The sequence below is a fragment of the Aythya marila genome (assembly GCF_965140915.1).
Source record: "Aythya marila genome assembly, chromosome: 3".
In the NCBI taxonomy this organism is placed as follows: domain Eukaryota; kingdom Metazoa; phylum Chordata; class Aves; order Anseriformes; family Anatidae; genus Aythya; species Aythya marila.
In genome coordinates, this window is record NC_139044.1 from 60,529,950 (window position 1) to 60,547,044 (window position 17,095).

General features: G+C 37.7%; 1 protein-coding gene across 2 annotated transcripts in view; it reads right to left on the reverse strand.

Annotated features, from left to right (window-relative positions):
- Positions 1-108: 108 nt before the first annotated feature.
- The window catches only part of SNX14 (sorting nexin 14), a 52,931-nt gene continuing 35,944 nt past the window's right edge, over positions 109-17,095 (reverse strand). For both annotated transcript variants that reach the window (XM_082755590.1, XM_082755589.1), the window contains 12 exons: positions 15,844-16,045; positions 14,787-14,870; positions 14,550-14,650; positions 14,070-14,181; positions 12,177-12,217; positions 11,875-11,994; positions 5,750-5,873; positions 5,096-5,260; positions 3,918-4,013; positions 3,055-3,146; positions 2,830-2,886; positions 109-291 (listed from right to left, as the gene is read on the reverse strand). In XM_082755590.1, coding sequence (XP_082611716.1) covers positions 253-291; positions 2,830-2,886; positions 3,055-3,146; positions 3,918-4,013; positions 5,096-5,260; positions 5,750-5,873; positions 11,875-11,994; positions 12,177-12,217; positions 14,070-14,181; positions 14,550-14,650; positions 14,787-14,870; positions 15,844-16,045 — 1,233 coding nt within the window. In that variant the 3' untranslated portion in view covers positions 109-252. The remainder of the gene's footprint in view (positions 292-2,829; positions 2,887-3,054; positions 3,147-3,917; positions 4,014-5,095; positions 5,261-5,749; positions 5,874-11,874; positions 11,995-12,176; positions 12,218-14,069; positions 14,182-14,549; positions 14,651-14,786; positions 14,871-15,843; positions 16,046-17,095) is intronic.

The following is a 17,095-nucleotide window of genomic DNA, read 5'->3' on the forward strand; positions in this document are numbered from 1 at the left end:
TTTTTTCATTTGTTTGGGGGAAACAAATCTACTTACTGATAACAGCTAAGTAAATTTAAATAAAAAGTACAGATATATTATTTACTGTAATTGTTATTAAATTTTATTGTCTTTATTGCATAAAGAGGTTTTTAGAACTTAGATTTTATGTTATTTACAAGAAAATATACAATGCAAGGTTAAAATATCACATGTCCATTATGTTAGTGCACAGCAGATGCTTCCACCGCATGTCCAGCAAGGTCCCTGCATTCACATCCAACATGACACAGAGCTAGCTTCCTTCGGACCCTGTTAAACAGTAATCAAAACAAAAAGACTTAACTATGATAACACATTTACATATGAACAGCTGATCTGATGTGCAACGATTAATGATATTTGAAAACAACCACGTGAAATCAGAGATAACAGAAAGGAAGGCTACTGCTTTCAGGTTTTTAATGCTATTAGTTGAAAGAGATTTTATTCCTACTCTGGAATTTCTCACCTCCTCCATCCTTAAGTGCTAAATACACATAATTTCATAATGTAGCAATTTTCTGATTTGGAAGTGGCACTGGCACATTTTTGCAACTGGATTTCTTTTCTTGCTCTGCTAGGAAAGCTTCTCCTGTCTCAGCTTACCCTTTATCTCATATCCTGTCCGAACAGGCTTCCAGGGGACTGGCTGTATTATTGTATCAAAGGCAAAACATAAAAGTGCTTTTCAGTTCTTATCATTAGAACTGGTACACTTTGGCATGCTGACATTAAACACAGCGTATCTGTAGTGATCCACTTCGTATCTACATTGGTACATGCAGTAGGATTTGACTTCAACAGGGGGGTTGACATCCCCCTAACAGAAATTTTCCCATTTCTCCTATTGCTATTGCCCCTGCTGAACACGCAGTACTCAAAATAAAAGTTCCAGGATGCCCCAATTTCTCTCTAAACTGTTACTGAGTTGAAACATTTTCTGTTCCTCACTGTAACTATGAACACACTTTGATGTCGTGCAACTCACGAAAGACGCAGCTGCTCAACAGAGGTAAGTCACTGGGGTCATTTTTTTCCCCAGTAGGACTGATAACTAAGTAAGAACCAGCCATTAAACTTGCCAGTTAAAGCTGTTTGGAGGAAACTATTTTCTTTCTAAATGGTTTCACGGTCAGCTTGCAGTGATTTGGGAGAAACTGTATTTTGAATTGAGGGCTCCATATGAAAAACACTGCCCTCCACCCATCCTCTCTCTCCACCCTGCTTGTGCCTTTTCATACTGACCTTCCCTCATTTGCCGCACTTAGTCCACCACAGCCCTACAACCCTCACTACTACATCCTACAGGCAAACATCACGGAAGCAGTCCTGTCTTCTGTTGTACTCTTGGCACATCCAAAACAGGAAAACTGCTGAAGTTCCTGGTTGGAGTACCTTCTTTTCCTTTCCCTTACCGAAATCCAGCCCAGCAAATACTCTCACTCCATGCCCACCACCAGCCTCAGCCACATGGGACATGCAGAGCCCAGGCCTCAACACTTCTGGGTCACTGGACCAAAGGGAGCCTCAGAGATCCCTCCTTGCCAGGTGTTTTTCTGTAACACTGCAGAGCAATCAAGCAGTGGCACGCAGTTACAGGGAATGAAAGGATGGATTAAGAAATTGCAAAAACCTTAATCCCCATTTAAATTGAATAACCTTTTCTTGTTTTGTGTTCAAAGAAGAAAAAAAAATCCCCATTAAATATATCCACTGTTACAGAACCATGGAATGGTTGAAGTTGGAAGAGGCCTCTGGTGGTCTTCTGGTCCCTTCAGCATCTTGGTGGCTCTCCGCTCAATTCCTTCCAGTCTGTCCAGGACTCCCAGGTCCTTTTCTGCAAAGCTACTTTCCAGCTGGGCAGTCCCCAGCATATGCTGGTGCATGGGGTTGCTCCTCTATTCACCCCTGGGGTACCCTTCTGGTTACTGGCCTCCAGTTAGACTACAGATCATCACCCTCTAGGCATGACCAATGCTTTTAAGATTATTTAAATGCTTAACACAAAGCCTTTAACTTTTTTTCCAGCACTAACAAGACAGACCACTGTTCCTATAGATAGCTGCTGAGGTACAAAACCAGCTCAGCGCAGTAAAACAGCAGGGCTAAGTCAGGTCTTCCAACGCAGCACACAGGTCACTAGGCTACTTCCTTGTTTGCTTGGTTGGCTGGATCTTCTTTTGTTTGTTAACTGCTTGAACACAGCCACGATGAATAGGCCAGCTAAGACCTGATGCACAAAGTAGGTTAAACAGGCTAAGCTGGTCTCCTTTCAATGAAAACACCAGAAGGTGCCCTAGCTTGTTCTGACATTTATCATTTGTTTCTGTTTACTGTGCAAAACAAATCACTGCCGGCACTCCTGTGGTTCTCAGACACAGGGTTCATGCAACAAAAATCTGAATGATAAGTAAGGTGGGGTTTTATTTTTTTTTTAAATGAGATGGGTCACAAACCTAGCGATATGCGTTTGTATAGAATTTGCACAACACAGAATGCTTTCTCCTTGATCTGGATAGTGGAACTTAACATAGAAAGGCATGCAGATCCTGGCAAGTGATTATTCTGCCCAATAATACTGAAAGGCACCCTTACTGCGTGCCAGGTAAAAGGGCCAAAACAGATTTGCAGAGACCTAATTATCAGAAATGTAAGTAATCCGGATTTCAATGATTTCAATGTATTAGTAAAATACAGATTTTCCACCAAAAATTTAAACTTATTACATGGGAACAACAGAAAAAAACGTAGCAAAGAGCAATAGTAGCTTGAAGCAATCTGCAATTCTTGAATAGAGTTACTACATACCTTACTTAGCTCTGGGAAGAGTTCTTGAATCCCAATGTCCAACAGAACATAAGTTAACTGAAAGGAAATAAAGCAAATAGCATCAGCCAACCATGAAGAACACGCCAAGGCAACGTTATTGCTTTTTGTCTTTTGCACTGAATGAGTCAGTCCTCTGCCATAGCCATTCATTCACTTTAGGAAATGCTCTACCCAATGGAAAGTTTCTCAGGTGTTCCAGGTTACCTGTTTGTTGAGCACTGGTTGTTGCATGCCATCGAACAGAAGCCTGATGCCTTCGTATTTAGCTTCTTCCCCAATGCACTTGCCAATTAAATCTAGGCCAGATACCACCAACAAATACACAAGTCACTGGAAAGCACTGCAAAACAGCTGTACTAGGTAGTCTGTAGTATAGCACCTGGTTAAGTAACATCCCCTACACTAGTTTCAGCTGACATAAAAATAACTCCATAATTCCATGTGAGGGCATTTTTCTTGAAGTCCAGTAATATAAAAAATTGGTTTTATTTAAAGAGAATTCAAGTTTTATCCCTCTGAAGTAGTCAACAGAAAAAAAAAAACCTCATCTGGTTCCTCCTTTTCTTAACCCCCATTTTCAGTGCTGCAAACTTAAATAATTATTACACTTTTAAAATTTCAACCTATTGTCCTAATACTTTGTTTAATACACAAGCTGGAACTTTTAAATTACTTCCTGAATAACCCAGAACATTGGCTTCTCTTCTCTACTTTATACAGTGTAAGTAGAGTTCAGATTTATCTCATGGCTTCACAGTGCCCCTTTTTTAACCCGATCTTCATCTGGATAAAATATAAAACACACAAACATTCTAAAAATGTAGAAATTACAGTTTTAAGCACCTTTGTGAAGTTCTCATTTATGTTTTTATGAATGACTACACTACCTACGTTACTCAGTGACAGTGAGGTAAGTGATGGAACTGAACTCTAACAGTATTCTAGTCAACTCAAACCTCAGCAGCACAGGAATTGTTTGATTTTGAAAGCTGATGTTACTGTATTCAGGTTGTACTTATGTTCGAACATTTAACCATATTCTTATAAAGAGTCGTTAAATAAATAACCTGGAATGTATCTCATCATTTCTTCAAAAGTCTGCTTTGCTCGCTTCTGTTTATCCTGGAGAGAGCGAGGTTCGGTATTCTCACAGAACACAGCATCTGCAGCAAAGACACATTGAAGAAACTGTCCTTAGGCAGCTTATCACTGGCATAAAAATGTTTTGGATAATGGCTTCAAAGTTGAGCTTCTTTTCTGTGTAATCTTAACGGGAAGGGAATTCTAAACCTTGCCAGGTAATAGTCTTTTGATTACATCAGCCTCATCAAATCCACAGTAATCCCCCTGCTTGAAGGATAATAATCTTTTGCCAATTTGTTTCCATTCTTTTCAAATTTTTAAAGCATTATCTTTTGGGTTTAGATCAGTCCTACTTTAAGTTAGTTATAATCTCCTTACTTACAATTTTCCTTGCCCTTTCAAAATTATAAGCAGTATTTACCTAGGGCACTGTCTCAAACTGTCCAACATTTCAGATTTACCTACGAATGAAAATAATTGCTGTTCATCAGAAATATTTGGCACTCAGTTTTGGTTTTAAACTCTAAAAGTCTTTCTCCTTTTTTGTCTTTCACACGATTTCTTCTTGGTTTGATACGGACAGAGCTGGTCTTGATTCCAGAGCTATGACCCCATTTCATTTAGCTCAGAGTGTGGTCAGATTATTCTTCCCTGCATTTGAGAGCTTGTGTGTTGCTTTGGGTGTGTTGTTTTTTTGTTTTGGTTTGGTTTGTTTTTTTTTTTTTTCTTCTTCTCTTTTTTAAACCTCCCTCCGCTTCCCTTATTTGAAGGTCAAAAACACTCAAGCCCTCTCAAAAGTCACCAGAAAGAAAGGAACAAAAAATTTATGATAAAAGACTAATGAAGCACAAGTAAAAACTAATTTAACAAAAGCATGAAGTATTCACATACTGACATACTAACCCACCTTTATTCTCTTTTTCTTGTTCTTGCACACCTCAGCAAATTCATACTACTTAAATCATGATTGACAGGCAACATAGCTAACTTAACATCTTTCAGCAACAACCTTTTAGAATCTTTTTATAGATCCACTTGATTTTTAAAGTTCCACTGGCTTTAGTCAGGAATTTCAAAGTTTGGTACTTGGAACTTAACAGAAGGGAATTCAATTATCAAATTAAAGTGACACTGCTACATCAAAGACGCAACCATTACTAACCTCTCAGCAGTGTTATCAGAGAAACCAAACGGTGTTCCTGAAATAGCTGTTCCAACTTATAATGCAAGTAGTAGTCTGTGTACAGTTCCAAGGTATTTTTGAAGAGAATTCTTCCTCCCATCAAGAGATGATGCAGCCAGTCGGGAATGCGGAAAACTACCCGACCTGCAAAGTTACAGCAACAAATATTTATATGATTCTCCTAATAGGATAATAAAGGAGTCACTTATTCAAAAGAAGAAAAAAGATCGTAAACTAGCAGATATTTTAGTTTTGGTAGTGCAATGCTGGAAAACGACTATTTTTCATGTTGCTTTTCAACTATTTTAAATTATTTTTATAAATTAGTTCCCAAAGTATACAAAGCAGCTTAGCGGCATCTGAGAAAGGGCACTACTTCCACAAAATTAGTCCAAGATGCAGAAAGATAAAAACAGAAAAACTGAACAATAATGAGATAAATTGTAATATTATAGCACAGTAAAGACTTTTTTTAGAGTGTTTATGTTCCTAAGCTGTATATTGTTAACATCGCAAGTCCTTAATCATTACTACAACCAAATTTTATTTCTTACAAAAAAAAAAACCCTGAACCTCATAATGAAAGTATATATATATAAAGTAGAAGAATAACTAAAAGAAGTCACTTCTTACCGATATACATCAAGTAGTCATAGACACCTTCCACAGTCAGCATTTCCATGAAGTAGTTCTGATTTTGTCGTCTTTCTGTATTCTCAGACCGGTTTGCATTATTCTTGAATAAATCATTGAAAAGCTAAAAACAGAAATATAACTTGGAAAACACTGCATTCAAAAATAAAAGGATAACCATCAGGTTTCTGTAGCATGTTTGTTTTTCATTAGAAGTAACTTTGTTTTCCAGAGCTTTCAAAGAATTCATCAGTTTTCCATTATATCAAGTTGTTTTTTTTAAAAAGCTGTTCACTTTCCAAAGGGAGGAAGCATAAAAAGCACACCACATGCTGCCAAGATATGCAACAACCAAAACCTCATGATTCAAAATGCGGCAGCGGTGCAACCAAGACATTAAATCACAGGCCCTTTTGCTCCCAATACCTTCACACATCTAGACTTTATTACAGGCCTTGCTCCTTTCATGCACCCTGTTCTGTCACTGAGAGGCATAAAGGAGACGAGTGTGTCAGCCATAAATTACAGGAGTACCCTACAACATCCAAGCATTCCTGAAATATATTGTTGCCTTATATTTTGAAACACAACAGGTTCAGGACAAAACACTCACCTTTTGTACACAAGTCCCAATTTTTCCTTGACAGATCGATTATTTATAGTAGAAACTTCATGTGTCTTTAAGTTATCAAAGTTTGGGTTTATTTCTATTCATCCCGTTTCCCATTTTATTTCTTCATCCTTCTATTTTCCCATGTTCCCCACCACGATCCCTCCTTTTTCTTGACTTTGGATATCACAATACTTGTAAAATCCCAAGATGTTTTACCCTGCAACCTTTAAGGAGTACCACGCCACCCAGGCACTAATCCTTTCCTCCCAGTCCCACCAAGCCTGTGGGCTCCAGCAGCTGGAAAGGAAGTCCTCTGAGACCTGATGCTCTTCAGATCTGACGATACCTCACAATACACAGTAAGAGTTTATTTTAAATTATTCTATCCCCAAACCTGTTGAACCAAAGTTCAGTAAAAAAAAATTATACAAAATACTATTGTATTTTGAAAAGAAAGCTCCAAAGTTTTGTAAAGCTTCTAACTAAACTGTCTCAGAAGAAAATATAGAATAATTGTAACATTGCCCAGACTGAGAAGATCGCTACTGACAAATTTAGTAGTAGAACTCCCAAATTAAAAATAGTTGCAAAGAATGGCTAGCAATTTGCTTGTACTTGGTTTACCCTCTAGAAAATCATTCTCCCTGTAGTAGATAAGGCCATTAAACATACAAATCCCAACAGACCGTGAATCATGCACATCTCTACACAGAACCATCTGCAGTCTTATGAAAAAATACATTAGGAAATCTGGTAAGATTCAGGTTTTGACTCACACTTCTTCAGGCTCTTTCTTTCATAAGTGCTGACTTGCTGGCATTATCACCTTCCCAAAGTTCACTCAAATTAAACAATACCAACTCATTACATAAATTACATGAAAGAGCAAATATAGCTAATGTATGTTTGACGACTGGAATCCAAGAAAGCAACAAACCTAAAAAGAGCAGATAATTATTCATGCCTACTGTATGAAAGCATGCCTGGTATGTTGTTTAAAGAACCCTATATAAACTGAAGTCTATGTGCCTTCTCAAAACTAAAACTACATTGGAATAGTTGAATTTTTAGTTGAATTATTGTAACTTAAACAAGAACTTCATTTATTTTTTAGGTATCCCCCACAATCCAGCAGAGACAATAGGTATTGAACCAACTCATAGCAGCCCATTGTGCAACAGATAAAGTTTCAGAGTAGTGTGCACAAGCCAAATTAAATGATTAACTCTGGTGGGTAAACTACAAAAAAAACATAAAGGCTATCTTTGACAAAGCTTTCTGACTTCCTGAAGTTATTTTTACTTTCACCCCAAACCCAAAAGCAATATATTTCAGATATTGTACGTACCTCTGCACATGGATAATCTTTCTTGCTCTGTAAATACAACAGCTCTATGTTCATTGTCAAGCTCTGAAAGCTCATGCTTTTGTAAATGGCATTTTGGAAAGCAACAGCAGATCAGTGTACGCTGAAGTTACAAAGCCAATGAGCAGTTTTTATAAATTATATATTTTGCATTGGTCCAGGATAAGTGTTTACTGTACAGTCTTTAGCAATGCACACCTGAAGGATGCAGCAGCCATAACATCTTTGCTCCGAATGTATTTTGACTCCAAGGAAAGCAAAGTGAAAAATGTACAGCTGGATATCCAACACAAACACGGAAATTATATTCCTAATTTAGATAAGCACATGATTTTGCTTTTTCATGTTTCTGCTCATTTTAGTATTTGAGACGTGATATAATGCTCACTATTGTAATTACACTAAAAAAGACAAGCAAGACAAACTCCGATGTTATCCTTAGTCAGATCTTTAAGATCAAGCACTAACTGTGATTGCAACTCTGAAATATTCATAAAATGCTCTCAAGGGGGAAGTTCCAACATAATGGTACAAGCTCTTGAAGAGAGTGAAACATAAAAGGCACATACAGAGAACAACCAAAGTAACCTCCTGTACAACAGGCTATCTATTGTACTTCAACGGGAAAAGCTAACAAAATGAGCACTTGCATGAAGTGTCTTACAGAAAGAACAGTTATTCAGCTGCTACTAAGTGCATCCGCACACGTACACCCACACATTCCAGTACAGGTGTGAAGCTTATAAAAACAATACTGTGATTATGAACAATATCCACAACCAGAGGCATGAACGTCCCCGCTGTTCTTCCTGTTTGTTTGCAAAGCACAAATGAAAAAAGAATCATATAAAAGAAAAAAGAGTGTATGTAGTGTCTAGACCACATCAATTAGCGTATAGAAAAGAAGCTGTTTTCCTCCAAGTAACTATGCATAAATACAGATTATACTGCTGATGTTTCAGAACAGTTCTTACTGCTGTTGGCAGGCCATCACAAGCCAGCAGAACAATGCCTTTGTAGGCATGTTTTTCAAAATCTGCATCAGCTGAGAAGTCCTGACCTATTCTAGCAGGTGTGACAAAAGTTCATTCAGAAGACTATCAAGCTGGTACAGACGTACAGAACAACAACGTACCTGGGAAAGCTAAAAATCCTGTTTGGTGCCCCTTAGAAGGGCGCAGGGCTTTTAGTTTGTTTCTTTGTTTTAACCAGGAAGGTTGGTAACTCTTTTGATCTGGTGAGTCTGAAGCAGGATAAAAGCCAGTTGCTGGTGGCTGTACTGAAGTTGACCACCCATTTTCATTATGCATTTGTAACTGGAAAGTTTTCCACTGATATTTCAGGCACGAACGCATACACACACCAGGAACAATCAGAACAAAGCCGCACGCAGATCTTTCAGAGAAGTAGGCACATTTCTGACTAAACTCAAGCTTTCATCTGCCAGGCCTGGCTGTTCAGCCTGCTGATGACGAGGAAGCCTGGGTGTGCCCTGCTCATGGCATTAGAGTTGGCAGCACAAGCACCCGGAAACACGTTCTTGTACTCTCAGCAGATCCCAGCAGGCTGACACTAGAATAAACAGATCCGTTCCAGATAAGCTACATGGGAACACTGTGGCAACGCAAACATCAACTGAATATCTGACCTAGCTTTCACCAAAAACTGCGTGGTGAAGAACTTTCTTGCTATGAAATAACAAGCTCTTCTCACAGATGGGTGCTTAGAGAGAAAGGAGTGCTGCAGCCTGATCTGCCTTCCATCTTATTTCCATGTATCTCGTCATTGACTCCATACAGGTAGCTCACACAACCCTGGCACAAACATTTTGCATACGCCTTCATCACCAGCTTCCGTGTGGAAAGGGCACAGGGCTGCTGCGCAGTGCTTATAATCTTTGTGAAGAAGTCATGTGAAACAATGATCCTCAATGAACCTCAAGTCTATGCTACATGAACTGGGGGTGGCCTACCTTCATCTTCCTGTGGACTGAACAACCCTGGGTGCCTGCATTCCTACACAGCATTTTCCAGCTAATGTTTTTCTGAAAGAAATTCAGTTAGTAAGTTCAAGCACAGCTCTCTAGTGTGGTGGTAAGCAGAGACAATTAGGAGATTTGCTTCCAAAAGGAAACCAGCGGTCCAAACTGAAGTGGTACAGCAGATGAAACCAGCGTGGCTTACAAATCGAACCCAAGAAGGGACAAAATGCAAATGGCACAGCGTCTTGGCACCTGGCACAAAGCTTTTCCCGAGCATGAGCTGACTCAAGAAAGAGAAACTGGTTTCCAAATGAGGCATGAGCAGCATAGTAAATCAGCTGAGGAAGGCTGAATTTCGGTGTGCATGGAAAGACTCAGCAGAGACCAGGACACAGCAAAACCTGGGATATCAGATCTCTAATAATTGCAGTGACCGTGTGATGAAGCACCTGTGCCCTGGTTAAACTGGTAGATGGCAAGTTAGTGAGCAAGCAGTCTGCAGATGAATTGCTCGTACATTAATGTTAGTCAAAATTTGTGGTGTGAATTGAGCACAAACAGATCTTGTCCAAGAAAACTTCAGTATTATAACGTGAAAACCACAGCATAGCCAGCTCTTGACTTTCCTGGGATCACCATGCCTGAAAAGGATTGGCAAGACCTCATTTCCAAGCCTGAATTTCTGCACATGTTCTTTCACAACAACGACCCACTGACACTTCAGGAAATTAGTTTATACCTTAACTGGGCAATGTTACATACTATTTTTAAGCTCTTTACAAATCCAAACTGGTTTTAAATATCGTACCACAAAGAACCTTTTCTTCACTGGAAAACTTCAGAGTGCAAAGCTTGTTCCTCAAATATTTTAAAGTATGTTAAATGTATCAAAATTATTAACACCAGAACTTCTTGACAGAAAAAATTAACTGATTATTCATACTTTGCCACAGCATGCTGCCAGATGGTTTATGAAAAATATTTAAAGTATTATGCCTGTACTGTTTCAAACAAGTCAAAAATTCTGCATCTGATTTTTAAAACTACTGATGGATTTATACCTCACTGTATAGACAGCAACAGCAAAACATCTGAACCCTGGAAATACTGCCCAAGGTTTAACAAAAGTCTTGAAATGAAAACTAGTAATTTTCTATGTAAGCATATGAGGTAATGCTACAATATTGGTTGTACTAATTCAGACTTCAGGTTTAAAAGATGAAATCTAATGAAATTAATAGTTTTAACTACCTAGAATCATAGATTGCCTTGGGTTGGAAGGGACCTTAGAGGATATAATTCCAATCTCCCTGCCATGGGCAGGGGGCACTTTCCACTTAATCAGTATAGAAGTTTTGTAGCTGCAAATTCTTCTAATGTCATAATACTACAAAATCATCCATACAGAGGGAAATTAATAATGTCTACTTTTACAATGGCCCATCACCAGAGAGAACTATAAATGGATCCTGGGCTTCTAGCACTTGCAAAGAAGAGAAGGTGCATAGACAGTACTTTTCATTAATACTCCTCCACAGCCTTTTTAAAACTTCTGAAGCTCATGGAAATCTTTCTAATTGGTTTTACTAAGCTCTAGCCACAAATACAGGTAGGTTAAAAAAGGAACTAGCTATCTTTTCCTATAGTCAAGAAAAATTCAGTATGGAAGCACTGGGGTTTAGCTGTGATGTTACAGAGAAAGACTGATAGTTGAGAGCTGTAACATATGCTAGACATTAGTGATTAGTATAGTATCATAAAACTGATAAACGCGTATCAGCACTTTGAAAATTTTGGTCTTAGAGTCCTTCGGCAAGTCATAATTTTGTCAAACACTTCGGCTGTTCAAATAGGAAGCATTACAATATCCCCCATTTAATACACCTGCTTTCGCTCTTCTCTCAGGACTTCCCAGACTGTCTACTCTGTATCCTCATCCCCAAGTCCAGTAAGAATTTTAGAAGTCATTTACCCTAATGTATAATGAGTAAAATGCAAGTCAGAAAGAGATAAAGCTCTCTGTACTACTATTCTCTCTCATGTGAAAAGTCAAAACAAATCAGGTATGCTGTTCTATTCATGCTTTTTCTGTTCACTCTCTGCATTTTCAGAGTATGGTAAATTTTCCCCACTCATGTAAAGTGGAAGAGGATGACTTACTGTACCTTCTTGTTGTTTTCGGAAGTGGGACTCAGAATTGTAAGTTCAGGCCTGCTTGGTTTAGGCTTAGGAGATTCACAGGAGTTGATAAAATTCATGATGAAAGGCTCCAAATGCTGACCTTTCTGAAATAAGATATGAGTGACCAGTCACTTGAATAATTTGGGGGGTGGGGAGCACACGAGGAAGACAAACAACAACAAAACCCACAAAATACGAATTCCCAAACAAGTTTTTGACTAGCCTATTAGTTACTGTGGTAAAATTAGTCATTGGAGTTAAAATGTTGGGAACCTGGAAGACATACCTCTTTCATCAGCTTTCCTGGAACAGATTTTATAATCTTACCTATAATTAGGAAAAAAAAACAACGTATCACTGCCTGACCGTAAACAGAACACAACTCTTTTCCTATCCTCCTACCAATTTTTCACATCCTTTACGTAGCCCATTCAGACAGCAAGCTCTTTATAGCATCTTTAAAGGTGTATCTAAAACTTTAAAAATATTTGTAGATATTGCCTAATAACAGCTACATATGACAACAAATTACTAAGCCACAATAAACAAGACATTCTTCTCTGCCAGTGTCCAGTATTTCATTTAAAAATACTATAGTTTAACTTTTTTTTCAAGTTGGTACAAAAAGCTGTGAAAACAGTCTTTCACACATTCAGCTTATAACCTAGTACTTAGTATTCTTTAAAATAAGATGCTTAAAATACAAAAATTATACAGATGATTATCTGGTTTCTTAAAAAAGTAATCACAGTTTCCAGTGTCTAAATTCTTACACCTTCATAAACATTTATCACAAAAAAGTCATAAAAACTCAAATCTTCTTCTTGCCCTAAAAAGATCGGCTATATCTGGAGAGATTCTAGAAGGGTGCAGTCTTAAAAATATTGGTGAGAAAAAGGTTTACAAATTGGATAGGCTACAGCTGTGGTCTTAAAAAGTAGCTCTTCTGTCCTGATAAGGTGATACAGTGTAGTAACTTTAAATGTGGAAAAACTAAAGTGTATAGGATTAGTTTTATTGCTCTAAATGTAGTGCTTGTCTACATATCATGAATTTTGGAACTTACATTGGAAAGTATGTAAAAAGGATTAAACAATAATTAAAATTATTAGTTCTCATAAAAAGCCCTACCAAAATGCCATGACTTGTAAAAATAATAAATAATATTTATGGAAGGGAATCATACTCTCAGACATGGGATGCCTTACAATGAGCACCCTAAGCTTGTTTAAACAATGCAGTTTCATCTAGAGGGAAGGTTGTGGTTTTTTTTTTGTTTGTCTTTGTGTCTGGAACAAAATAACAGCCTTTAACTGGAAGACAACCATCAAAAATCATTCAACAGTTCGGTAGCATGCTAAGAGCATGGCCATCCCAGCAGGTTCACACAATGAAGGGGAGAAGCAGAAATGAAGCACTGCAGTTCAGACACAACTCTCCTGGACTATATTGGTGCCAGAACTACAAGAGCTACAATTACATGAAGACAGAGAAGCCACAAAGGTAAGACTTAGCAGCTCCAGCACACTATTGGGAAGAAGCTGCATTTCTGGCCAAGCTGTGAAGTCCCGCTGCAGTTCAGTTATTGGATTTATTATCAAGTTTTCCATTAGATGTCAAGAATTTCTCTACCTCAATTTCCATTTGGCCTGCCTACATCACACATACCCCTGCTTCAAATAATATTAAGCAGCTCATGCTAACAGGGAACTGAACACTAGTTAATATTAAAAATCTTAAATATTGCACTTTTCAGATTAAAATAAATATTTTTTAATCAACTAACACCCAAGGGTAGATCACATTAAGAAACAGTTTATGCCATCACACCTGTAAAAAATGACTGACTCGTAGAGATGTAACTTGTGACAATGCCCTAAGTCTTCTTGTCCTATGAAATTTGTTAGAGAAATCTTATCACCTTGCTTGCTGACATAAAGGTGCAAAGCAACCACTTAAATGCTTTTTTCCATAATCTTAAAATGTGTTTTTTCTTTAAGGAGAAAGTACTAGCATACCTTACTTTGTGAACAGTAATTACAAGAGCTGTGAAGGAGCAGAGTTGTTATTTCCCATATGCATATCCTCACACAACAGTATCTATTCATTACTACCAGTATTCAATCACAGTATCAGAAGTATTATTATTTGTTAGCACAAACAACTGCATATTACATACCAAGATTCACATCGGGCAACATTTTATCAAGAAACTGAGTCTCTCCTCCATTAGGGGACAGGAAGTCAGCTAAAAGTTGGCTGTTACTTAGTTCTGGATGTTGCAGAAGTTTCTTTGAAATTGACAGAAAGAGAAATATAAGTACTTTAATCTTCAAAAAATCAGTTTGTCTATAGCAAAAAATATATACACAAAGAACATTATCATAAAATGGCTTGGGTTGGAAGGGACCTGAAGTATCATCTAGTTCCAATGCCTCTGCCATGGGCAGAGGTGCCAACCCACTAGATTACATTACCATAGATACTGTCATCTCCGAAATATTTGTTTTCAGTCACATGAAACTTTACCTGCAAGCTTTACTTGTCCACTTGAACCCTTTATATAATCCATTACTTAGAAACAACAAATAAAAATAGCAGATATTTATTAGTTTTTTATTCTTAGCTTAGCATATTCTCTCCTTCAGAAGTTTGATACCTGCAGATATTCCTGAAACTCTTCCCTCTTGGATTTTAAGAACTCATAGTTCTTGGGGCCAATGATTCTCTTTGAAGGAAGCTGAGCATCAGGAAATGTACCTAATAAAGATATCAAGCAGGTTAAATTATTCTTGTAACAGAGCAAACACTGTTTTCTTTATTTTAAATTCCAGCTCAGTACTGAATAACAATCACAGTAGTGGGAAAGTAGGTTTCTAGGTGACAGAGAACATACCATGAAACTCCGTTAGCTTGGACTCGAGCACGTAAAATTCAAGGTACCTCCTGTAGACAGACCAGTGTTCAGGCTCATGCCCAACTGAGGAAACAAAAAAAAAATACAGTAGTAAAAGATAAACCAGGTTATATACCACTTGATAGATGAATTAAGCAACAGCAAGTATATGTTAGACTTTTATATGTTGGATTATTATAGGAAAGACCTCAATATTAGTCCCCCATATTGCAGTAATTAAAAAAAAAACCCAGCTAGGTATTAAAGTATTAAATTAAAATGCATACTAGACAGAGAGAAAAGGTACTAGCAAGGAAATTATCCCATTAAGTGATTTCCTAAATACTAATCAGTAGAGCACTGCATAACTTTAAAATGTATTACGACTATGTTAGATCTATTTTTCAAGCTTTTAACCAAGTGATTTACAGAAATATTACTTGCTGAATACATCCTTTGCACCATCAGCTTCTATCCTTCTTTCTCCTGGAAGATATCACTACACAGCTCTTAAAAACTTCCTGCTTACTGTGGAAGTATTATTATAACACAAATCCATGAAGTCCCAGTGCAATGCTATTCTTTGACTCAATATGGATGTCTTACTACCTAAATACTGAACTATCTGCAGGTCAGGGTGGTTCCCAATAAAAATAGCTTATTTTGCTAAAAGTTATATTTTAAGGTCATAGAAAAAAAACATTATTCATTATTACACAGTTCAAAGAGGGTGAAAGAAAAATATGCCAGGTGTCCGTTAATATGAATCACAGGATCAACTTTTTTCCCTTCTCTTTTGGAAAAAGAAATTCTCAAACTTTTGCATGAAGTCTACGTGGAACTGATTCATGCTGCAGAGTCAATTCTCAACTTGTAAATATTAAATGTAATCGTTTAGCTTTCAAATACACTTCCCCAGAACTTTCAAGTCTTTATTTTGAAATCAGAAAAAAAAACAAGTATGCCTAACACACTGGAAACAGCTATCAGAATACATCATAACAGTATTTTGAGTTAATTTTTAAATGACATTTTATTTATCCACAACATCCCATACCTGCCCTTCTATCATTTCTCTCCACATCAATGCAGAACACTGGAATTCTCTCCTTTCTGTCTTTTCTTTCCAAGGAGGGATCATCAAAAAAGTCTACATATGGGATGCTAATTTTCCATGCAGAAAGGTTGCGGGGTGTATTTGGGGTAGTAACAGCTTCCTCGGGAGAATCATCTTCCATCACCATAACACCTTCTTCAATCTGTGAAGATTCAAACATTGACTAGAGTTAAACATTCAATAGAGTTCTATTTTAGTAGGTTCAGTCTACCTTTGCAAAACATATATGACAGTAAAAGAATCAAGTCTTTAAGTACATGCTCCAGATCACTAGGGAAAAAAGAACAAAAATCCGTATAATTAATGGAGTTTTCAGGTAGATAACTCTTTATTTTTAGAATGACTGCAGATTAAACTGAAGTTAGCAAATTTTAATAATAACTGAAAACTTTTGTAGTGCTATCAAATTTCATATCTGATACTTCAGAGAAGAGAGAGAGGGGAGAGAGAAGCAAAGCACACAAGAAGAGACAGCTAGAAGAATGTCTTCGACACAGACCATCTGAGTGCTACAGGAACAGTGCAGATTTAGCTGTGCTGCATTTTCCAACATACTGGTACTCAAACTGAAGACTCGAGCTTATTAGGTCAGGCCAAGAAGCTATCTAAACACATGAGACAGAAGTCAACAATGTACCAATCTAACAGGGCTCCCACCCAAAAGCTGAGTGTGATGGAGTATGCTGCAGACACATGATTTTGACTTGCTCTTTAAGGTGCAACACAGCCAAGACTGGGAGTGAATTATTTCCACAGGCCAGAGCTAGTTTTATGCAAAGCCATCGTCAGCATCACTGCGTTTCCCATCAGTTCCAGTTTCAGCATCACATTCCCATAAAGAGAGGCACCAGGGAGCAACAGAGATCTAACCCTTGCTGGGTTTCATAGACTCAGACTCCACACCATAAAATACGAAGCTGTTTTTTCTGTATGCAAGAAGGCCTTAGAACCAGTGCCATGTGAACGTTGAAGAAATCCTCCCAAACTGGATCTGTGATCCCAGCACCACACTGACATGCTTTACGTTCCTGATACTGCTCATTACAAACAGGCTAAACTTCCCACAGGTAATGAATCACCAAACTGATACTCAGTGCACTAAATTTTTATGTTCTGGTACCGTATTTTTTTTTTAGGATCACAAACAAAGATTATCTTAAACATTTAAGTTGAAAAATCCAAGCTTAAGCAG